The 26,353-nt window shown below is 40.3% G+C and overlaps 1 protein-coding gene across 3 annotated transcripts in view; it reads left to right on the top strand.

Moving 5' to 3' along the window:
* hcn1 (hyperpolarization activated cyclic nucleotide-gated potassium channel 1) overlaps positions 1-26,150 on the top strand; it is a 157,161-nt gene extending 131,011 nt beyond the window's left edge. For 2 of the 3 annotated variants that reach the window (XM_072662015.1, XM_072662014.1), the window contains exons 7-8: positions 2,588-2,752; positions 18,195-26,150. In XM_072662015.1, coding sequence (XP_072518116.1) covers positions 2,588-2,752; positions 18,195-19,216 — 1,187 coding nt within the window. In that variant the 3' untranslated portion in view covers positions 19,217-26,150. Of the gene's footprint in view, positions 1-2,587; positions 2,753-8,935; positions 9,000-18,194 lie in introns of all 3 variants that reach the window. The other variant, XM_072662016.1, reaches the window with a different exon arrangement.
* Positions 26,151-26,353: the final 203 nt, after the last annotated feature.

Raw genomic sequence — 26,353 nt, 5'->3', positions numbered from 1 at the left:
TGTTACAGTGAGATTTGAGGCTAATGAAGCAATTAGAGAGGGAACGCTCAGTGCTCCTGCCCGTCACACACACACACACACACACACAACCACGTGGAGTCACTAGACGAAAAGCTGCTTTTCCATTAAAACGCTCCAACACCTTGTTCCCACTCTCTGCTGGAGTGCGTGGTTAGCATGTCCCGAAGGCTAGACACACACACACGAACACTTCACAGTAGTCCATGCATGCATGTGTGTGTGTGTGTGTGTGTGTGTGTGTGTGTGTGCACGCAGGAAGGAAAGTCAAGGGCATTGTTCTCAGACGGGCCAAATAATGTGAGAAATGATGCCACCTCTTATCTGCCACATGCATAGTTACAAAGAGTAGCAGTGGGATTGCAGATCTCACACACTATATTTATACAATATCAGACATACATATGGACAAAAGTATTGGGACACCTGCTGGTTCATTGTTTCTTCTTAAATAAAGGATATTTTAAAAAGAGTTTATCTATTTAGCTTTTGTTGGGGGCAACTGTCTCTACCGTCCAGGTGTGAGGATTTGATTGCATTCAGTGCATTCAAGAGCGTCTCCCCAACTCATCCCAGACGAGAGAACACAGCTCCACAGCTCAATGCTGGAGGACTTTATACCCAATAGGTTCATGATGTTTATCTGCTCCAGAGAGTCCTATTCCATTGGCAGTACTTCTATACAGGAACTAGACAAGCTCGGCGTGTGCATTTGCACATCTGTGTCGGCAATGGGTGCAACTAACAAGCTGTTAGTTAAGTAGCTGAACACATTAATTAGAAATAGGCTTTGTCTGCACTGTGGGTTAGCCTTGCTAACGTGCAAACACACACTCACTCACAGTGCTCCCCGCTTTCAGCCAGACTGACCGGCCATGTGCTTAGAAGTGACTTTTAAAATGGGCCTGTGTTAATCCCTAAGCACCAGAGAAGGCCATTTTCACCAGAAGCCCCAAAATGCTCTGAGAGGCAGTAATGGAAGTGAGGCCTGAACCTCTGATCTCCGCATTAGACCTCAGGGATGGACAGTCCACTTCAAACAGTAAAAACAGTCTTAAAAAAGGTTTAACTCAGAAAACATGAGCAGACTGTGTGAGATCAGGCGAAATACTGCTACCCAACCTTTAGCCAATGTTGAGCGCTTTTTTAAGTTACACCAATTGCTGACACAGAAGTGCAAACGCACACACACACAGTCTAGTCCCTGTAGAGAAGTACTGCCAATAGAATAGGACTCTCTGGAGCAGATAAACATGAACCTATTGGCGCTATACCTAATGCCAGGTGGAGCAGTGGAACTGTGTTCTCTGGAATGCCGGATGGTGCTCCATCCAGTACTTTGGGGATAAGATGGGGAGCTGGGGATGAGGTGAGGTGATCATCCAACATCCTGACCTCACTAATGCTTAATGCTCGTCACTAAATGCGAATATCTAATAGAAAGCTTTTCTCGGACAGTAGAGAAGAAACAATAAATGAGCATTTGTCCCAATACTTTACAGTACTGTCCATATAGTGTAGCTCGAATGCATTTCTTGCAACTGAAAAGCAAAGCGTCTTCCAAACACCAATGCCCCCCCATGTTCTCTCTCAGGGCAATAAAGCATTGTTCTGTAGCAGAGCAGGACAGGACAGGTTGTTTTGGTGTGGTCCGGCCCAGTTATGCCTGTGACAACTCAGCAGCCAGTGAGCTTAAGAGGAAGACAAGAATGAGATAAGGAAGCCTTCAAGAACAATAGAAGAAAAAAAGGTAGTTTGTGTGGTGGAGCTACACAGCAGCAGCTGCTTAACCATCTACAGCAGCAGCCTTTGAGTTTCAGAGTCATTAACTTGTGGACAGCATGATAAATAGAACTGCAGCTCTGGAGGAGGCGGTGCACGGGTCTGATATGCTTTTCTGATACGCAAGCTTTATTTACGAGCACTGTAGCTCTCCCCTCTCCACACGCTATTGCCTCATTTCAGTGCTAATCTAGCTAACGCCCAAGGTTTCGCTCTTTGGTTAATTCGGTTTCCTGCGCTAATTATTCTTTATCATCACCCAGTTGTCTTTGTTCTGGGTTGCATTCCTGTATCTGATTGCCTAAAGGGAATGGAATGAATGCTGGTCCTCAAGTAAAGTCCCTTTCACACGGACGCAAAACGAAGGCATGCATGAATATTGTCTTTCACACAGAGTCCGGAACAGACGGACTGCAACGTTGCGTAATTTATTTCTTTTTAAATCGGAGCCTGCTCGATTTTCTGCGTTGTCGGATGCTTTAAAAATCAGGCTCTGATGTCTTGGGTGCAGAACAAACAAATGAGCATGAAGATGTTTTTTTTTTTGATCCCAAGATCCTAAGATGTCCTAATCACCACATCCTTCTGAGGTTCTGTAGCTCTCAGCTTGTCCAGAAATGCATGTGTAAAGTGTGATATTTAGGGGTAGCCTGACTGTAAGGGGGCAATTCTTGCATAACGCTGCTTTAAGGGGAAATCTGTTTAGCCTGGAGCAGCAGTAGGAACTTAGGCGTTTGCGTCACGTCAGTCTCTTTTCAGCCCACTTGCTTTTTTCTGTTTTCCACAGAAATCTGTCTGCTAACAAAAGGCCGGCGCACGGCTAGCGTCCGCGCCGACACATACTGCCGCCTCTTCTCCCTGTCTGTTGATCACTTCAACGAAGTCCTGGAGGAATACCCCATGATGCGGCGCGCTTTCGAGACGGTGGCTATTGACCGCCTGGATCGCATCGGTAAGACTTACCACACATTTTACTCATTTTCCTATCGTCTCTCTACCGGGCTGGCCTGTGCCGTGTGTCTTTGTCCAGTGCGTATGTGACTGTGTGTGTGTGTGTGTGTGTGTGTGCGCGCGTGTGCGTGTGTGTGTATTCCTTCATCACACCTGTCTGCCATCATGCTGCATGGTTCCTCTGTATGCTACGATGCCTCTCTATTTGTTCTTATCTGTTTATCTAATGTCTCGTACAGACTGAAGACGTTAACCAGCCTCACAGTAGTGCCGTACGGTGTGTGAACAGTGTCTCACTGTAAAACACTAGCTGCAGAGTAACAGCCTGTCTATGGGAGGCAGTGCATGTGGCTGTTCTTGTCATGGTCCGGTTGTTGTGCTGGTTTTTGTCCAGTGTCCAACCTGGCTGGACACGCTGCAAGCGGACTGAGGCAAATTCTCACCTGCATGAGCCTCAACCTGTACCCCCTGCCCCCCCTCCCTCCCTCCCTTCCCCCCCTCCCAAAACTCTGCACACCTGGGTATGAGCACACCCCGCCCCCTCTCACCTCAGCCATAATGTACACGCAGCTTACAGCTACAGCGCCCCCTATGTTGGGGATTGCTTTGAAGCACTAACAGTATGAAGTGAAAGATCCCTAAAGGTCCTGATTTATATATATATTAATGCATTTGATTAATTAATGTCATTCAGCCCATTGTTCTCTTTTACTTTTGTAGACTTTTACTCTCCAGCAGGTTAGGTGGCCATACAATGGCATCAAAATACTAAACATTTTAGATTGTTTTTTTTGTTTGTTTGTTTTTTTGTTTGTTTTAACCTATTTTATTATTTATTTATTTGTCCATCATTAATTTATTTTCCTGCATTCACACAAGTTCATGTGGTATTTTTTTTTTCTATCCTTTATTTTTGTTCATCATTTTGTTTTGTTTTGGGTTTTACTCTTTAATGCAGACTTAGTTTTGTTTTTATTTGTTTCTTTGTTTGATTATTAATTTTATCCAAATAAAGGTAACATTTGAACAATGACGAAACATGGAAAAAAATCGTTAAATTAAAGGTCAAAAATACAAAAGATTTTCAGCCAATGTGAACAAAGAGTACTTGTATCAGTGGCGGCTGGTGCACATGGGCTTTAGGACAACAGCTCCATTAAGCAGGCTGGGGTAAACAGTGATATACAAAGTATTTGGACAGTGACACAATTTTAGTAATTTTGCAATGCCCACTATTAAAAGTGTAAGATTCCTGAACTTTTGGAGGTTTTTCATTTTAAAACTGGAGAAAAACCTCTTAAGGTGCTTTAAGGAGCTATCATCTTGACGGTTTCTTCCCAGTTTCAAATTTAGAGGTTCTTTAAAGTTCCTCAAGGATCTGATACTTTTAATACTACACCAACACAATGGATTATCAATTACTTTTAGGAATTTAAGCCATTTAACATAGTCCTTTCAATTTCACAGCTTTAAAAGTAATTGTAGAACTAAAAAGCAGTTTCATGGCCAGGTGTGACACGATTTCTCATTATTCCATGACAACATAAGGACATAAAAGGTCCAGAGTTGATTCCAAGTGCTGAATTTGCATTTGGTAGCTGTTCATGGGAACTCGGTATGCAGTCCAAAGAGGTACAGATGCCTCTGGCCAGGAGGCCATCATTAGGCTGAAAACAAACACATCTATCAGAGAGAGCAGAAACTCTAGGAGAGGACATTCTTAAAAAGAAGAAATGCATGTGAGAGCTCAGCAACACCCCAGAAACCTAAAGAAGACAACAACAGTACCAGTACACAACATCTAGTCAAGTCAAGAACACTCTCGAATGATTGAAAATACATGTAAATATAAGTAAGTGTTTTTCTATAGATAAAAACTACTGGTAACGGAACAGAAAGTCCAGATTCGATGTCTAGAAAACAATCAAACAGTCCTGCTCAGAACTGGAACAAGATCTTTGAAGAGCTGAAACTAAGATTCTCTTGAACATGGGAATAGAAAGAAAGGGTTCATGATCCAAAGTATACAACTTCATCTGTCAAACATGGTGGAAGCACTGTTATTGCATGGGCATGTATGGCTGCCAGTTGAACTGGATCATTGGTGTTTATTGGTGATGTGACTGCTGATAGAAGTAGCAGGATGGGTTGTAAAGGGTGTGTAAAGAGCTACTCCTTCTGCACAGATTCAGCCAAATACTGCAACACTAATATGCTGTGCTTACAGAGAAGGAAACCAAAGAGCTTCTCAGAGGTGGTGGACAGAGGCAAAACTGCCAGAGTTGTGTCACAGTTCAAATCGTTATGAATCCGACTGTATTAGTGTGCGAATAGTGAATAGTGATTTATGTGTATAGCACTGTGCAAGAGTTTTAGGCCCTTCTGAAAATTTGAATCTGTGTTCATTTGCTCAGAAAACAACACTTATTAATATTATAATAAATACAAATAACCTTAATGCAAAAGTGAACCCAGTACCACCACCATAGCAACTGCCTGAAAAAGCATAGAGATGTCACCATCTAGCAGCACCATGGTAACCACCTGGGATACCACAGCAATCAGCTAGCATCACCATAGAAACTAGGGATGCATGATAATGGGAAAAAATGACATTGCAATATATTATAATTATAATTATAATGAATTATTAAAAAACAAAGGATTTTCACCAGAAATCTGATCTGATCCAATTGTAATAGATTGTTCTGTCTTTTACTAATAACCGATTATGTAAAGCTGCTTTGTGACAACAACAGTTGTAAAAAGGGCTATACTCATAAAATTTGGATTTAATTTGATCATGCTAATAATACTGATGTATCAAAGACTGAAGAAAATAAACAATATTTGTAGATCGGTCATGAAAAATGAGATTTACCTTTTATATCAAACAGCAATAAATTTGGAGCATGACGTGTTTGATGCAATGTAAAATTATATCTAACTACTGCACACTTTGCGATGGCGATGTTGAAACGCTATATTGTGCAGCCCTAATAGAAACCACCTGGCACGCCATAGCAACCACCTGGGATAACATAACATCCAGTGGGAATCATTTAAGCTGCATAACCATTCTGGGTTTCCTTCAGGAAATGCACTTTTCTAGTTTGTAGTCATCATCCAGTTCCTGGTTAATCAATACTTCATTAGGTGAAATGGGGTGGGCTGCTGGTGAACTGGACTGGGGGCATCAAGGAGAAGTCAGGGACCAAACCTGGGCACTTCTAATAAGCCCTAATTTGACAACAAAAACAAGAAACCGTTATTATATTTGTTTACTTGCAGCTATTCTAATATGATATTGTGTTTTATGCAGTTATTGATTGAGGTTAGGAACTAAACTGGGTTTCGATTTCACCAGCTGCCACTGATCTTTGCCTTCTTGCTTAAAAGCTGATGTGCTGGATATGTTCATAGCCTTCTATCTATGTAAGCCAGAATGACATGAAGTATTTTATAATTAGCTAAATATTAAAATATTAACATTTGTTCCCCGTGCATCTCTGGCACTCATACAGAATGCATCAGATTTACTCTATGTATTATTTCCAAAGCCTTGTTTACGCCTCTTGTACTCATTCCAGTTAAAACGCACAGGACACTCTTTGCATGCATTCTTTATAGGCTTTCCACAAAGAACTTTAAATAAGTGATGCTTCAAAATTACTTTACATTCCAGTCATCTTGAGTCATGCCAGGGCACTGTGGGCTCCAGGTGGGTACACTATGAAGCTGAGTTCTAGATATGGTTGGCTCAATTTAAGCACTTTTTGGGTCTTACTCTTGTTTAAGTTTGCCTGTTTGTTTTCTTAAATTGAGCCCATTAGCAAGTTCTCAACTGACCAATTCAGCTTCATAATATAAACCCTGGCGTTGCCCAGACTTCGAGATACAGTGTGTCATTTATTTGAATTGTGCTGAATTCAAATGTGGGCTTTTATTTATGGTCAACTTCTAAAAAGTCTACTTTTTAGAACACTATAGATTTTATTATGAATACATTGTACATTCATGAGGCATCAGCTTGTTGTTTTCCATCCATGTAATGGTTGAAGTCACACTTAATCATGTCGGCATTGACTTACATTCACATGTTGCGGATTTTGAAAAACGTTTAGAGTGCGTAACTTTTTTTACACCTACGGCAAAGAGAATATATTGCAATGCATCATATGGCATATTTATGGCATTTCTTCTCTGGATATTTGGTGACATTTTAGTTTAAATCTACCAGATTTCACTAAACACATAAAAAAAATGGCAAACACCTAAATTCATACATTCAGTTAAATCAAATCTTTGCTCTTCAAATTTCAGCAATGTTCTGAGGCAGCACAGTATGGTTATAGTGGTAAAGAGAATGTGCTTCTAGCTTCTTCATATAACAAATAATACTTTTTGATTTTACAGCAAATAAGACAAAAGCTGATGATAAGCCAGTTCACTGTGACCAGTCAATGCGAAGTATACCATTTTTCTTCTAAGCATATGAGCAGAATGTGAATGTCACTAACAGAGCATGCAGCATTCACATACTTTATAATGACATACGGTACTGTTCAAAAGTCAGAGACCAGCCTTCATTTATAGCTTTTTTCCTTAGTCATTTAAATTTATTTACAAGTTCTTCATTTTCCAGGAGATATTACTAAGCAGATTAGAAATAAGAGAACCCAGAGCACAAAGAAAGTTTACAATGAGCAAGACCTGGTAGACCCCCAACACTGCCCCCATAAGATAAATATCAAACCCTTACACTGTGCAAACACAACTCAGGGGTCTGAAAAGAGCCCAAAATAAAGAGGCCACTGGTGTTCCCAGAACCATAGAATTCTATGGTTGGCCCAATTTAAGCACTTTTTGGGTCTTAATCTTGTTTAAGTTGTTTTTTTAAATTGAGCCCATTAGCAAGTTCTCAAATTACCAATTCAGCTTCATAATATAAACCCTGGCGTCGCCCAGACTTCAAGATACAGTGCGTCATTTATTAGAATTGTGCTGAATTCAAATGTGGGCATTTATGGTAATTTAAAAATAAATAAATAAATAAAGAGGATAAAAAAGAAATGTCTTATCAATAAAGAGGCCACTGGTGTTCCCAGAACCATATAATGACCACCCTGGAGTCCAGACCTCTACATCATTGAAGGACCTGCATGCTAAGAAGCAGATAATGCTCCAAGACTGAACTTTGGAAATGTAGAACATTAGTAGACATAACAAATACTGGCATAAGAAAACACTTAATAAATAATATTAATTTAAAAAAATACTAAAACTCTCTGTAAAGTTATATTCTGTTTTCTAAATATTTGTTCCCTGTTGCAAACAAAAATGATTTCTTAATTTCAGTTTTGACTGAAAAAGACATAAATGAAGGTGGTCTCTGACTTTTGCACAGCTCTACAGATGCATGCAAAGCTGCTTGAATATAAGCAACTTTTTATCCCCATTAAGTTCTACAGCAGGTTATTTTAGAGGTTTTACTAAAATCTGATGAACTGAAACGGCTGCTGTACTCCTTTGTTTTCAAACAATATAAACACTTTTATTATTTGTTTTTTTTATTATTATTGTTATTATTTTATTTTTGTATGTTTGTTTGCCAGATTCAGGCATGTTAATATTGACTTGCTTTGCATCACTGTGACATCCAAGTCACAAGCAACCATTAACTGATAAGCACTGGTGAGATTAAGCCAATTAAACCCAACCCAACTCATAAGGTGTAGTTTGTCAGGTTTCGGATGAAATTCCTGACTTAAGTCCCGGATCTATGGCATTTATCCATGACAATGCCTCACAATCCCTTTAAACACTAATCACCAAAACCAACACAGTCACGATGGACACTTGATTTGTGCCCATCTCAATTCACCAACTATAAAGACAGACCTAAACAAAAACAGACTGACAAGAAATCACCAGCTCTTGCAAAACACTTCCTTTGACAGAAGTGATTTGGATGAGTCTAACCAAAACAGAGGGGTTTTGTCTCATACGAGGGAAAAATACAGACTGTGTCATGATCGGTGCTCGTACTGTTCTTTTGGACTGCGAATGCTTGTTTCGTCCTAAGCAAAAGAATTTGACAAAAGCCAAAAGTTGCCATGCATTGACTAGAATGACATGTTTCACAATTGATGTATCTATCTTTATCTAAAAATTATTCAACCAGGAGTTCCTCTTGAGATGAGCTCATCTCGTTTTCAAGAGTGTCCTGGCCGACGAGTAGGCAGCAGGTAAATTCCTCGTCACAATCCCAGCTTCCCCCCTCCCCACATCTGTAAAGCTCCACAGGCTAAAGGCACCATAATGCCGAGCTCCTGTATTATGCTGGTATTGATAAAGCTCTTAAAATGGGATGCTGCTTAGTGAAGAAGACAGTTCAGTCATTTTTTACAATAATATTAAACTTACACTGAAAAGGTGCATTGAATTTTCTTTACTGAAATGAGTAGAACATTTCCACAGGAATAAAATTAGCACAGAAACATTAGTCATCTTCTGTGTTTAAGGTGGTAGTAACTTCAGGCTCCAGCAGATGGCGTTGCACACCTGTGGCGTGTACGAGGGGATTCATAGATTGAGAAGAGGAGGTACAGTGCAGTGAGTGTCTCATTGGATGTGTTGAAAATGGGTCACAAAGAGGCACAAAGCTACTTCCACAGTGTGAAGGAAGTAGCTGTCGTGTTTGGAAGCATATGGTCATACAGGTCTACCAGCAGTGGCAGAAATCCCAGCCTACAGGAAATTCTCCTTAGAACTGTGGCGTAAGGCGAATCTGATGGACAGGGCTTAAAGCAGGGTCTGCTGCTGAATTTCACGGCTTGTAAATAAAAATCGCTTCTAGAAGTCAGTGCAGGGAAGTGCAGACCATCAGCATATAGAGCAGAGCAGAGGCCTTTGCTCACTTCTGCTTAAGAATGAGGAGAATTTCCTGTAGGCTGGGATTTTTGCCACTGCTGGTAGACCTGTATGACCGTATGCTTCCATACACCTGCAGATTCAGCTACTTCCTTCACACTATGGCCTTTAGCACACCTCCATGCTATAACTCCATTTAGCTAATCATTAAGATCTGCTTTGCGACCCAGTTTCCACACATCCGAGACACTCGCTGCACTGTACCTCCTCGTCTCAATCTGTGAATCCCGTCACAAAACCTGCAAGTAATTATAGCCCAATCATCTTTGTGCGGCGCCATCCGGAGGAAGATGCATCTTAAACACACAAAGTGACCAATGTTTTTGTTCAGGGAGCTTATTATATCAATACAATTAACAAAGTTAATTCTTGATCATTTATTTTATTCCGCTGTGGAAATGACATACACACTTGAATCAAGTACATTCAAAGCACTTTTAGTAGGAAGCTGCATGCTACTGAAGAAGGCAAGTATTTGGTCATTTTATTTTTGGTCATGGTTTGTATATTGTTCTATCCATAAGTACTGGGAAAATAAAGTCAAAAATGCTATTTTTGCCAGATACATGTTTTTAAAAAGACCATATAAACCAAAACCACTGAAGATCACCTTTAATTTTGGGATATTTTTGTCTTTTCTCACAATGGTGAGTGCTGGGCACAAATAGTGCTGTAATTCTAGAGGTTCCCAAAAATATCCAGAAAGAAAAGGTGATTCTTTAACTTCTTAATAACGTAAATACACAGCAAAAATAACTGTTTGGACTTTATTGTCCATTTACTTATGGAGAGCACTGAACCTATACACTGTCAATGCATGCTTACTATTGTATTAAACTTTTGTCACTGAAATGGTTGAACTAATGATGTAAAGGCTTTAGAGAAACTTTAAGAAGTCAAATGCTGTATTATATTGCAGGTATGTCGTATAGAGGACTCCATCTTCATTCTTAATGCTACTGGTCTTTCATGGTTGCCAAGACAATCACTTACTGCACATCATCTCACACATCAGTGAGAACACGCTAAAACCACCCCAGTATCAGGATTACAGTGAGCTGTCAGTTCTTTAGGGGCATGTACTTTGTATCTACACTCAATGGCCAATATATCGGAAACACCTGCCACATGCAGTGGCATGCAAACATGTGGACACCCCTGGTCAAAATGACTGTTACTGTCAATAAAGGAAAGCTAGTAAATGATGAGTTGATTTGATACGTTTTGTTAGTTAAAATATTAAGCAATCTTTAACAGTCTCAAAATGACCCAAAAAAAGCAAAAGTTTGGGCACCCTGTGTGGTCAGTATGTGCCAACACCCTCTTTTGGTGGGGCCCATTTTTTACTTGAAAAAGGCTTCTATTTTTGTAAGATTTGCAATGCTCTTTTGAGGTCTATTCAAAGACACTCAATGATGCTTAGGTCAGGAAATGTTGAGGGCCATTGCAAAACCTTGAGCTTGTGCCTCTTGAAGTGTTGTTGTGGATTTTGAAGTGTGTTAAGGAGAATCATCCTGATGAAGAAGCCATGCAGACAGTGTGATATCTGCATCCAGAATTTGCTGGTATTTATAACTAAAGCCATGCCACTGGATGCAAAACAAGCCAAAGCATGACCGATCCTTTAGATCTGTTTAGATGTTGCTTTGAAAACTTCTGATGCTGAATTTTGGTGCAGGAAAGGTCTTTGTCTGATGACCATTCTATGAAGGTCATATTTGAGGTAGAACAGTGCAGCACCAATCCAGAGAGAATCCTCTAGTTCTCTCTGAAGGTTTTCCTGGTCTTTCAGGCTTTAACTTGACCTGGGCTGCTTAAACTGTTGCATGCTACTTTTGTATATTTACAGTTACTGACTGTATGCCCACTTCCTGTACAATTTATTAGACTCCCTACAACCATATTAATCAAGGTAAAGAAACCACCGTAGATCACCACTAACCAGATACTACTGAAGTGGTGGACCACAGTACGCACAGTAGATGTGTTGGTGTATGGTTGGTGTTTCTGGTGAAATAGCCAATAAGTGTAGGTGCAAGATATGTGTACATAGTAAACTGCCAACTCTCCTCTTAGTGCAAGAGCAAGACATGCAAGAGCCACAGACCCCAGGCCGCAGCTCTATTTTGCCTCCTGAGCTCTGAGCTTGGAAGAACAAGGTGGCAGCCACCTGGCCAGAATCTTAAGCTCAATGGTGCACCACACCATGCCTCGTTGTGCTCCGCTCATTAATTTAAAAGGGGAGGCAGACACCTCTGCCATTGGGCCGTGAGAAAAATGAGACCGGCATAGAGCCATAAAACCAATCGCTCCCGATGAGGCCTGGGAGAATATGAAGGAGAGAACAATGAAACAACAAAGGGGGTGAAGGAACATCAGATGAAATGGTCTTTCATAATGGAGCATCACAGGATGATTCTGCACTTTATGCAAAGAAGGGTTCTAAGAAAATGATTAAATAGCCTGGCTGTACTGTTCTGTGTCTGTTCTGCATCTTCAGTTTTGCTTTAAAGGCCGTGGCACACTGACCCAGCACTGCCCAGCACTGCCCAGCACATACCAGCTTCACACTGTCCCAGAAACCAAACTGGTAAACCAACCAACAGTCTGAACAGAGGGATAATATTCTCAAATAATGTGATTGGAAGAGAACACTCTTGAACAGTCTGGACTGAATAGGGGATAACCTTCTAGAACATGTTCTAAGAAAGTTACGTTCTATTAGGATGGTTCTGAACGGGTGACAGTATTCCAGAACAGTCGGGATGGAGAGAAAACATTTCACATCAGTGTAAATGGGGATATAACGTTCTAGATCATTCTAGAACCGTGTAAAAAGCAGTATAACATTTCGGTACTGTGTGAATAGGGAGAAACATTCTAGAAGAGTGTGGAACAGGCACAACTGTGGAGGAACCGTGTGAATTGCAGAATGAGGAGAACCTTGAACACTGCGAATTGCAGTAGAACATTCTCATACAGTGTGAATAGGGAGACAGCACTGTAGAGACAACTTTCCAGAATAGTGTGAATGGCAGGAAGAACATTCTAGAAGAGCATGAATAAGGGACAGCATTCCTGATCAGTGGGGTAACGTCCCAGAACCGAATGAATAGGTAGAACATTCTAGAAGAGCATGAATAAGGAACAACATTCCAGAACAGTGGGTGTTACGTTAAAGAACCATATGAATGTGGACAATATTCCTGAACAGTGGGGTAACATTCCAGAACCGCATGAATAGGAAGAACTTTCTAGAAGAGCGTGAATAAGTGACAAAATTCCAGAACAGCATGAAGAACATTCCAGAACTGCATGAATAGGAACATCATTCTAGAAGAACATGAATGGGGACAATATTCCTGAACAGTGGGGTAACGTTCCAGAACCTTATGAAGAGGAACATCATTCTAGAAGAGCATGAATAAAGGACAATATTCCTGAACAGTGGGGTAAAGTTCCAGAACCTTATGAATAGGAACATCATTCTAGAAGAGCATGAATGGGGACAATATTCCTGAACAGTGGGGTAACGTTCCAGAACCTTATGAAGAGGAACATCATTCTAGAAGAGCATAAATAAGGGACAATATTCCAGAACAGCATGAAGAACGTTCCAGAACTGCATGAATAGGAACATCATTCTAGAAGAGCATGAATGGGGACAATATTCCAGAACAGCATGAAGAACGTTCCAGAACTGCATGAATAGGAACATCATTCTAGAAGAGCATGAATAAGGAACAACATTCCAGAACAGTGGGGTAATGTTACAGAACCATATGAATGTGGACAATATTCCTGAACAGTGGGGTAACATTCCAGAACCACATGAATAGGAAGAACTTTCTAGAAGAGCGTAAATAAGTGACAAAATTCCAGAACAGCATGAAGAACGTTCCAGAACTGCATAAATAGGAACATCATTCTAGAGGAACATGAATGGGGACAATATTCCTGAACAGTGGGGTAACGTTCCAGAACCTTATAAAGAGGAACATCATTCTAGAAGAGCATGAATAAGGGACAATATTCCTGAACAGTGGGGTAACGTTCCAGAACCTTATGAATAGGAACATCATTCTAGAAGAGCATGAATGGGGACAATATTCCAGAACTGCATGAATAGGAACATCATTCTAGAAGAGCATGAATGAGGACAACATTCCTGAACAGTGGGGTAACGTTCCAGAACCGTATGAATGTGGACAATATTCCTGAACAGTGGGGTAACGTTCCAGAACCGTATGAATAGGAACATCATTCTAGAAGAGCGTGAAGAACATCCTAGAACAGTGTGAAGGAGGACCACATCGAACACCACTGTAGAACACATTGTAGTAGAACATTCCTGAACAGTGTGACTGGGGAAACAACACTGTAGAGTAGTGGTAAAACATTCTGGACCAGTGTGGAATTGGGACAACTTTCCAGAATGGTGAACAGTGGGGTAATGTTCAAGAACCATATGAATAGGAACATCATTCTAGAAGAGCATGAATAATGGACAACATTCCTGAACAGTTGGGTAATGTTCCAAAACTATATAAATAGAAAGATTTTTTTACAAAAGCATGAATAAGGGACAATATTCTAGAAAAGAATGAAGAACATCCTAGAACAGCATGAAGGAGGACCACATTGAACACCACTGCGAATTGAAGTAGAACATTCCTGAACAGTGTGACTGGGGAAAGAACACTGTAGAGTAGTGGTAAAACATTCTGGACCAGTGTGGAATTGGGACAACTTTCCAGAATAGTTCAAGAACTGTATAAATAGGAAGAACATTCTTATTTATGAGCATGAATTGGGACAACACTCCTGAACAGTGTGAACAGTGGGCATTTTGTGCTAATCGGGTAGAAATTTTAACCTGTGTTCGGGTTTGCTGGCATCTGTTGGAAAATGCTGTCTGTGTATCAAGGCCTTTGGAAAAATGTCAAATGAAAAATGTCCAGTGAATTGTTTCTTGGATCGCCACGTTCTACAGCTTCTGGGTTTAAAATGGTCAGTGTTTCAGGATGGTCATGTGTGTGCTTTGGCCATATCTTTTTCTGTCAATAGAACCTGAGCTCGTGTGAAATCTGGGAGTGGTTTATAAAACACAGCTGTATTTTGTGTAAAAACTGCAGTGATTGAAAATGTCTGGGAAGAAGCTAAACCAGATCTAAGTTAACATGAGATTGGGCAGTTGTTGAAAGATAAGGGAATTCCCATCTGTATCTACCCAATCCCCCAAATGTTCCCTAAAACCTCTAACCACCTCAATAACATGTTTCTGTTGAAATCCTTATCCACAGAGTTTGCCATTCCTCCACAAATTTTGTTAAACATCATGTAAGTCTGTACAGATACTGTGGACATTCTAGTAGCAGTAGTAAGTAGTGTGTGTTTTGGAGAAGCCTCTACATGTTGACCCAACCCATCCGGCAGTAGAACAGTAATAAATCACACATCATGGCCGTCACCAGTCCAGAATGAAGGAGTAAAAGCTAGAGGGAAAAAAGTCAGGGTGTAATCAATTGCCATTTTCTCACCTGCCAAAGCGGATATCAACCCTGACTGCCACCTAACAAAGTTCAGCCAGTTGTGCTCATTGCACCGTGCTGATCGATACAAAGAGCCGTCAAAGAGTGTGTGTGTGCGCGCGTGTGTGTTTGGGTATGCAAGGACACGTCTGGCTTCCAAGAACTCCTCATGTCCCCAGGGACGGCCGTGTCCTCCTTGAGAAGCTGTTCACGGTAATTTGTGTCCCGCTGGATAAACGTTTCTGTCAGCCTGCTGCCGTTCGGCCCCTGAGGCGCTTTCATTATTGACACCGTATACGTCCCTCTGCTTCTTTCTGACAAACAGCTGACATAATGCAGGGTGCTATTTCTGGGTTACGGGATATTGATAGCTTTTGCAAATGCATTTTGGACATTTGTGATCAGACATTATTTACCTATAGAACTGCAGTTTTGATATTTCTGATACGGGATGCGTCCGCTCTAGGAACTGCATTTTTTCATAGTTATGGTGCGAGATACTTGCCGCTTTAGGAACTGCATTTCATACATTTTTGATACGAGATACAGCTTTAAGAACAGCAACAACATGAGATGCTGACATGTTAAGAACTTTGACATTTTTGATATTAGACATGTACTGCTTTAAGAACTGCATTTTGATATTTATGATAAGAAATAGGTACTGCATTTTTTATATTTAATAGATATTTAGAGAATTAATAACTGCACTTTTGAAATCTTTGATACGTAATACTTTACAGCGTTAAGGACTTGTCATTTGTAATACAAGATCCTTTAAGACTTTAAGAATTACACTTTTGTCCTTAAACTTTTAAGGATTGCTTACATGTTTATATAGGATACTAAACGTTTGTAAATGTTTGATATTTTTGCTTCTAAACAATTGTAGCGTTAAGCATTTTTGATACAAGGATTTTTTTTATTTAAGAACAGCATTTCTGACATCTTTGGATGCAATGCATTTGGAAAATGCTTTTGCAAGAGATATGTAAAATACATAATTTAGCTCAAAATATAACAATACAGTAGTACAGCATCGTTAGCCAAACAGACTACACCTAACTTGATTGTTTCATGTTAACATTAGAATAATTTTATAAACCAGTGGCTTCTAATCCTGATCATTAACCATCTTTGCATTGCACATTAGTGCTGTCCTGCTCTGCACCTGATTAAATCTCATTAACAAACCCTTCATGAGGTTAAAATGGATGTTACAACATGAAACATCAGTAATACGGCACACAATCAGTACATTCTTACAGAAGATATGTGTTTTGCTCTGTAGTTTCTAAATCCAGAGTAACACAGCTTTGATATCAACAAAGTAGAAACGTTGCTTTTACGGAAGACAGCTGTAGCTGAAACGCTTGAGCTGGTCTAGAGCAGCTCCATTCTACCTGCAGACAATTATAAGAAACTCATTTTGACAGAGCAAAATTATTTGTCCTATTTGTCCACCCTCAAAAAATATATATATTGGCAGTCTTGCATTATTAGATTAGATATCATAACATCATTTATTCAAATTGTAGAAATATAACTTCTGCAAAGTGATACCACCAGCACAAATTTCAATAATTTCCATATGTGGTTCCTCACTGTCTGTGACGTACTAATCAGATTCATAGTGGTTAATGAAAAATAAATCTTAAGGTTAGTAAGACTATACAGAGGTCGAGATTGTATTTAAGAATCAGGTAGAGTGTACAGTTCATGCCTGGGTGTTGGGTATGGTGCATTTCTGTATCTCGGGGTCATCACTGATTCTTATATTTAGCCGCATCAAAGCCAAATAGTATAGATGATAAACTTAAGCCTATTCATAGTAACTAGGCATATTTTTTGGTAGTCAACGAAACACTTCCATATGTTGCTTTGTACAAGAATGTACTGATAAACTTATGTAAACATCATAACCAAAATTTCCTAACACTAAACCTGCCACTCTCCAACACGAGCCAAAGGTTCAAGGGACTAATGACCCTTAAAACAAACCACCAACCAATCAATTTCTAAGATAAATTGTCCTAAGATAACACCTTTATAGGCTCTCAAATACAAATCAAAATGTATCGTACAGCAAATCACACATCTTGAAGTGCTGTCACATATCTGTGAACTGGCAATCAGGCCTACTGCCTCTTCTTACAAGAATTAGCTGATTGATGCTTGTCAAGGAATTGATTTTCCCTGTGGTTTATCCCAAAAGCAGCCAACAAAACCAGTCTGAACCTGAGAAAGGGTCAGTGTCTCCTGACCGAGCCAAAGCAATTCCACCTTCAAACAGGTGAAATTGTCTGGTCCCTGACTTGTTTAAAACAAAAACAAAAAAAACACTTTCTGATGTTCAAACTAAAATGTTCTGGACCGTCTGAATATTCAGAACAGCAGAACCACAAATCTATTGTCTAATCCTAATGACCCTAAAACGGGAATCTTGACTCTGTGGATCTGCAAGGGATGCTATAGTGATATTAGGCCAGTGTTCACCCTGTCAGCATAAGATTACACATCCATACCATCACTGCCAGCCAAGGCAGTTAACCAAGCAAGAGAGAAATGCTGTAGGGCAAGACCAAGCAACTGAAAGTGCTCAGTCTAAGTAGCATTGCATTCTGTTATTAAACCTTCTCAGTGTCTCAGATAAGTGTAACTGGATCAGTTAGTGAACCCACTGTGAACATTGTGTAGGTGTGTTCTTTACAATGTGTTAGTGCTCAGTCCTCCCTAGACGAGTTTAATATGTGCTACATATTTAAACATAGCTTTGGAAAGTCTGACCTGTATTTTCAGATCTTGCTTTAGCATGTTTTTGCTAGTGACTAGCCTTCCCTTCACATAGTTTTGTCTCCATTCTGTCTACATTGTTTCCCCATTGCCTCACAACCTGTAAAGTTTCAGAGCCTTTGTTGACGGTGTTCAGTGTGACCTGAGCTTAAGTTTTGTTCTTTTTTGGGATTCGCTCCCTTGCAGGGAAGAAGAACTCGCTTCTGCTGCAGAAGTTTCAGAAGGACCTGAACGCTGGCGTGTTCAACACGCAGGAGAACGAGCTGCTGAAGCAGATCATCCGGCAGGACCGGGAGATGGTTATGATGGTGGACAGGAAGCAGTCGGTAACGGGCGCCAACTCGACACCGATGTCTGGAAACTCCATCATTAACTCTCCTGCTCAGCCACCGTTCATGAACATCGCCAACAGCCAATTCCAGCAAGCCGCTCCCATGACCTACAGCACCGCTGCATCCATTACCCCAGCTGCCCGCATAGCTCAGGGTGTCCTGTTCTCTGCGTCCGGCATTCCACCTGGAAGCCTAGGTACCTCCTCCCCGAACCCATCTACCCCATTGCAGCAGCAGCCGAGTGGCATCATGTCGCCTTGTTCGTTCACCGCAGCCGTTTGCAGCCCTCCCGTCCAGACGCCTTTGTCCGGCCGAACGTTCCAGTACGGCTCACCCACAGCATCCCAGCTTTCCTTGGTACAGCCATCTATTCCCCAGCAGTCCATAGCAGCACAGCAGCAGCAGTCATCCCAACAGCCTCAGCCTCAGCAGGCTTCTCCTCAAAGAAGCGAAGTCCATAAGAGCACACAGGCGCTCCAGTCCGGAAGCCTTAGCCGGGACATTCGCCACCTGTCAGCCTCCCAGCCCTCTTTGCCCCATGAAACCTCGCTAGCCATTCGGGCACACCCATCCTCCGGCGAATCCCTGGCCTCCATTCAGCCCCCTGCAGGTCCAGGTCCAGCTCAAGCCCAGGCCCAAGTCCAGGCCCAAGTCCAAGCTGTCCAGGCTGTCCAGGTTGTCCCGCAAAGCGGCATCCGCACCACTGTCCCCCAGAGGGTGGCGCTCTTCCGCCAGATGTCGTCGGGAGCTTTACCGCCGGTGCGTGCCGCACCTTCTAGCCTCCAGCACAGGGATTCAGCCTCCAGAAGAGAATCGGCGGTCTTGAGCAGTACAGAGACCGAACAAGACAAGATGCGATTCGCATCGAATTTATGATCCCGTTTTCTTTTTTCCCTTGTTTATTTCTTTTTTTTATGAATTTTACTTCATTTTTATGGAGAAAATGGGAAAGAGAGACTGAAGTTTTTTTTGTTTTTTTTTGTTTTTTTTTCTCCGACTCCTCTCTAAAAAAATAACCTCATAGATTATCCTGTACAGACTGCCCTTGTATTATATTTTAGACATTTCCCCTTCAACTTAAGAATGTATATTATACAAATATATATGTGTAAATCCAACTAGAATATTTGGCATTGACTATATGAAAAAGACAGAAACAGTAGTAGAAATGCAAGTCTTCCTTTCTCATATATATGACTAACATGTCGAAGAGGATTTTCATTTTTCCTTTGTTGATTTCGGGGTTTTTTTTTTGGTTTGTTTTTTTTTTTTTTTTTGTATTGTAACTGGAATGCAATGTGAAACCTGACGGTGACTTTATGAATTAATTTATTTATTTTTTACTTGGAGAAGACGACAAAATGAGTCCAGCATTCAGCAGCTTTTGGCATCACTGTGGAAAAAAACCTGCACGCAAACAATACTGGAAACCACTGAAACTACAAAAGAAAAAAGAAAAAAGCACACTCATAAACACAATACCAGTGGAACACAAATTCTTGGCAGAAGTTTGAAGGACCACAATATGGGCAATAATGCGGGTAAAGATATAGGCTGAATTACCCTCTGCAATACTTTCTGAAGTCCAGTAACTGGTGTAGTGTTAAGGCCGAAGCAGTGTTATGGGTCCAAAGGGAATAAATCTTGCATTTGCTGCTTTTTCTTTCTCTCTTTTTTTTTATTTTTGTTTTTGTTCTGTTCTGTTTTGTTTTTAAAGAGCGCGTGTGGTTGAAGTTGGATGTTGTTGGATAATATTATTTTCTACTCCTAATTTCTGACTGAGATGGACACAATGAAATGTCGTTTAATGACTATATGTACATTTATAATATTTATAAACTAAAGATTATCACCATTATGCAATAGACTGTGATATAAAGATAAACTATATGTGTGTTGTAAATAGTTTTGTAGATCTAGTATTTACAGAATAATGTGTGGTGCATTCTCAATCATGGCAATGTCTTACTTCTGTCTGAAGCCTGAGTATCACATTATATATCGTTGTGTCGCACAAAAACCTTGTATCTGCACTTCTGCAGTTTTTCACTTTGACATTTTAATCTTGCATCATGTCAAAATTTCAGGATGAACGGGCTGATTGAAACACTCCAAAAGAACCTGGGATGAAATCGTTCTACACTGACTTCCATTCAAAGTTAAGAAAGTTGCTATTTTGGGGATACAAGGTTTTTGCCAACAGTGACGATATATACATACATGCATATATACTAAAATAAGTGACAAAATCACAAATTATCATTAGAGATAAGCAAACCTTAATGCAAATAATGGCAGAAAACTGTAGTTAGTACAGAATAAAAAAAAAAAAAAACGTATATATATATATATAAATATTTATGTATTCGATGCAAATGAAATTGTCATGACCCTGGGGTGAGCTGCTGAAGCTTAGGGGTAAAAATAATTAGAATAATTATTATAGTGATGATCTCACTGTAGTTTGAGCTCTGATGGGAGAAAAGTTTTGTGCAGATGGAAAACATTTTGGAAATGCACATTTTTCATGAGTTTATTCCTAAATGCCCCGCCCCTTCCATATGAATTATTATTATTATTATTATTATTATAGATATACAAAACCCCAAGAAGTATCATCAATGTGTACAATAAGACCTTATCATTACTGTAAAACGCACAGTTGAAGAGTGCACCAACTCAGCAAATCGTTTTTGTGCTTTTTTCTGTTTTCTGTTGAAATCAGTATTATGCTTGAGCAGTTGACACATATTGCTATGCAGTAACGCCCGAACATCGTCATGTCCATCTTCTTTTCTCGCTGATTCACAGCTCATTCTACACCTGTCAACTAGGACAGCCCTCTCCTGGCCGTTTTAGCCTTTTATCATTAAGCAGTTTTCTATCATTTCTTTAATCATCTGCGTCACCTATGTACAGTTTACAAGAACCAGCATCAACCATTTCAGCATTTTCACAAGATCACAGCTTTTCCTTGTAGAGAATGAATGGGCAAACGAATCCATCTCCGCCACATCGCTGGCACTGTGAACAAAGAATGAAATGTCCAAACTGGTATTACTTGCACTGTATATGGATTTTGTTGATGTTGTCGTCGTCGCCGTCCTCGTCCTCGTCCTCGTTGTTGTTGTTTTCAACACTAAGCATCTGCAAGTCAAATTCTGAGTTACCCAATGTAGAAGCTGCTTATCGCTGGATGAAACACTGAGCAGAAATCTCTAGTCCAGTTTAGATATCTAAGAAACAAAAGCTAACGCTGTTTTGCATTAAGGTTTCTCTCTTATGTGTATGCTTGTATGCATGTGTGTGTGTCTGTCTGTCTGTCCTGTGTGAAGCTTGAGACTCTGCTAGACCAGGTCTGTCTCGACTGCTGTGGTTTAAGAACTGCTTTTCATCTCTGATGTCATTTATCTCCACAGTTGCCTCCATAGCGTGGCTGACTGTATCTAAACTTGTAAAGTCTTGGTGTTCAGCCATCATCAGAAAGGAGAAGACATTTTAAGTGAAGGAAATCAACACACAAGGCCGCAGTCACACTGGACATTTGCAGTTCATGTCTGCTTGAACAATAGATGTAAACCAGGCAAGACTGAAGAAACGCTGGCTGGCGGAGTCAGCGTTTTATAGAAAGCCACACTGCATGGTCCGTTTGCTCCCATTAGCTCTGAGTTGTTGTTTCTTAAACCAGTATGTCCCAGGCCAGTTTAACTGCAACCCCTTCATCTCTACTCATGCTGAAACAGCCTTCACATTCCAGGGACGGGATCGTCTCCCCGGCAGTGATTTAGCTCCAGTGTACACTGTATGAGTCTACACATTACACTGCTGGTTAGTAGTATTGTCCATGGCAGCTACCAAACTCATAAAAACATAAATGTGGCTTTAACAGCCATCGTTAAACCAACCGTCCAACTTTCTGAACATCTGGCAGCTCTTTCACAGCTCAGTCATCCCAATCTAAGTCATGTACATACCATTTGTGCACCTTTTAAGAGCTAATAATCATGCAATGCTGATACACAAACAGGTTAGCAAAGGTAGCTATCTGCTTAGCTCATAGCTTCACACTGCCAGACATGACATCTAAGGGGATTTGATTTCAGCAGTATCTTCAAGGACCATGGCAAAGCAATGTGTTGAAAGCATAGGTCACTTTGCTTCCCACCTCTTCCGAGAGGACTTGGGCGAATAGTAGAGTGCTATGGTCTCCATATTGACTTGTGTTTAGTAGTGTCTAAGATTAGAGGTTATTCTTGAGTGAATAGTGAAGGATTTTTGTAAGTCACTCTGGATGTAAATGTTTTAAATGGTTGTTTAGGACCATGAGACTTTTTTTTACCTTACACCCCCACTGCCATCAAGACCTGACGAGCCACTCCTCCGCCAGGCTTTTCAATGACTGTAGAAAACATTGACAGAATAACAGCTCTCAAAAGTGAAGCTCTTAAAAACCAGTCTAGCGCCTCTGTGGGTTAGTCGCAGTATGACATGCAGCTCAACCCATCCCCTCCCCATATGTTTCAATGACAAAACAGCCCATTTTCCATCTCATTTTCCTCCTCTAGTGTCTCCAAATTCCAGCAGTTAGTTGGAAGAGGCCGATCGTCTGCAGGACGTCCACTCACCAGACAAACTGGGAATCCAGAGGAAAATCTGTTCTTCTTCTGTGCTGAAAGATCTGAGACACACTTGGTCTGGAAGAAGGTCTAGCAGGTTTACCAAATGCGACCTCTGGTTGTAAATTTGACAACATGGCAGACAGATTTGGCTTCGTTTCAACAGAACGGAGGTGAAAGGTACCACAGTGTCCATGTTTTCTACAGTCATTAGTCATAGCAGCCAAAGCAGTTGCTCTATTCGTCAATGATAAGAAATGACGACATTAAATATCGAATAAATTTTTGATGTTTTCTGCACCTGACCGTTTCCATCAAAATCAGCGTTCAGAAAAAATCACTTTCACAAATGAGTGTGACTGCAGCTTAAGTGTGTTGGTAAAGCAAGCAACGGTCTGTGATATAAAATCGACAAAAAACTGGCATTTCAGACCCAGAACACAGCAGAGTTTCAAGCTCTTTGGATCGCACTACAGAACACTACAGTACTTCAGAACCCCACCTGCGTCAATATTGTACTAATACAGACCCCGGCCACCTCCTCATACAAGCATGCATCGTCACAAATACTTAAAAAAGATACTATTTAAACTTGTTGTGTTGTGGGATTCTTTTCTGGATCGTTTGTTTCTTTCTTTGTCTGCGTAGACGTTATCCGTGTGTGTATCGGAAGCATCAAACTTTCACGAAAAAGGACATTCTTAAGTATTTGTGCCTAAACTATAGCCATATTTCACCCTGTCTGTTCACCTGTTTGTTTTTTCTTTGTTGTTATTTTTGTTCTTTCGGAGCGTGGGTTGTGTGCATGCAGGAGCTTAGATGAGTGTGTATTTGTTCGGTGTTTTCTGAGAATGATGTTTCTGAGTGATGAAGGTGGCCAAATGCATCAGAGTCAGACGAGTTACTGGATGACCGTGGTGAAAATGTGCCGGACGGCCCCGCAGTCTGTTACAAGCTTAAAAAAAACAAGGACTATCTGTTCACTTTTCACTAAAGCGCTGAAGGGTCTGGATTAGATTTCCCACAGGAGGTTGTGTAATGTCATTTTGTCCGGGTTGGTTTGATTGGCTGATTGGGATGAGGCAAAGTATCTGCCTTTTTTTTTTTTTTTTTTGCAAAATTTCCACAGACAGCCTGAAATGAAAGATCCTAGCACAGATGCGAATATCAATGTAGTACTGTTCTTGCATGTAGCGAGCATTTTACTTCGTATTATGATCATTTAAACGTTATACTAACAATTTTAAATATTTTTAACCTGTAAAACATGATTTCCCAATTGTTCTTCCCGAATAAGGAAAACCCATGAATTTACTACTAACTAAAATATTAGATGGTAAAATATGGTGGTTGGTGTGGCACAGCAGATAACACCACTACCTGCCACTGAGCTACCACACCATGTGGGAGACTGGGGTTCGATTCCCGGTCTGGGTGACTATGCTGCGCTACACCAAGAAGAGTCCTTGGGCAAGACTCCTAACACTACACTGGCCCACCTCTGTAATATGAGTAACCTTGTAAGTCGCTCTGGATAAGAGCGTCAGCTAAATGCCATAAATGTAAAATATAATAATTACTAGTGAAAAAAAGTTTGATGTTTAGATTGACAATTTAATTTTTACTATTAGTGTTTTACTAAAGTATTAAAGTCTTATCTTAGCAGCTTCAAAGTCATGTTGATGCTCCACTGACTGTAACAGGGAGAAAGGCGTCGGTCATCCCCACTCTGGGCTGCTACTGAACTATGGAATTGTGCTGGAGCTTCATAAGACCTCTAGCCTGAGTCTTATTACTGTACCACCTCAGTCCACAAGCCTTTCACTTCGACTCGTCAAAAACTGCACGTGTAAAGCGGCCCATGAAGGAGCACGATTTGTATTTATGCAGTGACATAAAAGATGAATTACACTCTAGCACAACAAATTCCTAAAATGAAATTATAGCATTTAAACATCACAGTGACTACGTCACATTAAAATCACTGATTTTGCGGGTTATCACAATTACAGAACCTCCCCGAGAAAAAACTAATCCAGCTTACTTCAACAGAGCTTAATAAACTCTGGACCCTGCAAACTCACTGTAGATCTGAGCTGACTGGTTGCATTAACGGCTGAATGCGTGGTAGGAAAATCCAGAGCACCTTTGTAACTGTCTTTATAGCCACTGATGAGGTTTGGTTGGATATGTTGTTGTGTGGAGCGAAACTGGCCAAAGCGAAACACTCTGAGAAACTTACGTGTTTGAATTGCACTTTCCGATAATTAATAAATAGAGAGAGAGATAGAGTGAGAGAGAGAGAGAGGTCTATAGATGCAGACACAGACTTCCAGTTAGTCGAAGTTGATAAGGTACTATGAAGAAGCATCATCTAGACTCTAATTCTCCTGCCCTTTTTATCTGGGTATAGAGGGTAACCATGTTTCCGATTCCAACATAGTGCTTATCTCTTGCTATGCCATAGTGTATAGAGTCTCGTATACAGTTACGATGGTCAGCAGAACTCAGTGCGTCTGCTATTTTTGATACTGTACTTGCCTTCGGAAGGGAACGCTTCCTGAATTAATGTGCTTTTTGCTCTCAGCTCTGAAACCCAGCTCGCTTTCTGGAGGGATGCACGCATATGGCGCTAATTACGAGTTTGCAGTCATTCGGTATGGAGGCATTCAAGAAACCAGCACATATATTTGTATCTTTTTTTGTTGTTGTTATTGTTGTTATCCCTTGGTTTTGGTTCTGTGTGAATGATTATAAAAGATGCAAAAGAGAACAAAGAAACAGTGCTTCGAATAAAAGGGAAGTTTAAAAAAATAAGAAATAATTAAAAAAAAGAAGCAATTTTGGTTTACAGTCTCCCGGATGCAGGCGAGATTTCTGGTTTCATAAGTTGACCCACACTCTGCATGAATGGAGAGAAGGGAAAAACGCTACAAGCCACAAGCTCTTCTTAAAGTCAGCTGATCTGTTCATTGTGCTCATACATGTAAACCAATGATTGACTGAAAAAAGAATAACAGTAATAATAATAAATAATATTAATAATAATGCTTAACAGAAAATGAACAATTAGAGGATTATTTGATCCGGGAAGATAAATGTATACTTTCTTACAACTTTATGCAGACAAACAGTGTTTGTCAATTTGTTTTGATTTTTTTGTTTGTTTGTTTGTAAATAATAAACCTTTAAAATGTAGAGAAAAAATAAAAGAAATTGTCATTATTTGCTGTTTGTGTATTTTTTCTTATAAACTAAAAAAAGTACAAATTCTTTAGTGGTTTTCATTAAATTCACCATTTTTAATTAAAGGTGCTGGAATTTCAATTCAATACACTTTGTCAGATTCAGCCAATGTTCTCTCACAGTTTGACAAATCTTCAATCTGCTTGTTTGC

Source organism: Salminus brasiliensis, chromosome 18, assembly GCF_030463535.1.
Source record: "Salminus brasiliensis chromosome 18, fSalBra1.hap2, whole genome shotgun sequence".
Taxonomy (NCBI): domain Eukaryota; kingdom Metazoa; phylum Chordata; class Actinopteri; order Characiformes; family Bryconidae; genus Salminus; species Salminus brasiliensis.
This window is presented reverse-complemented; position numbering and strand designations above follow the sequence as displayed.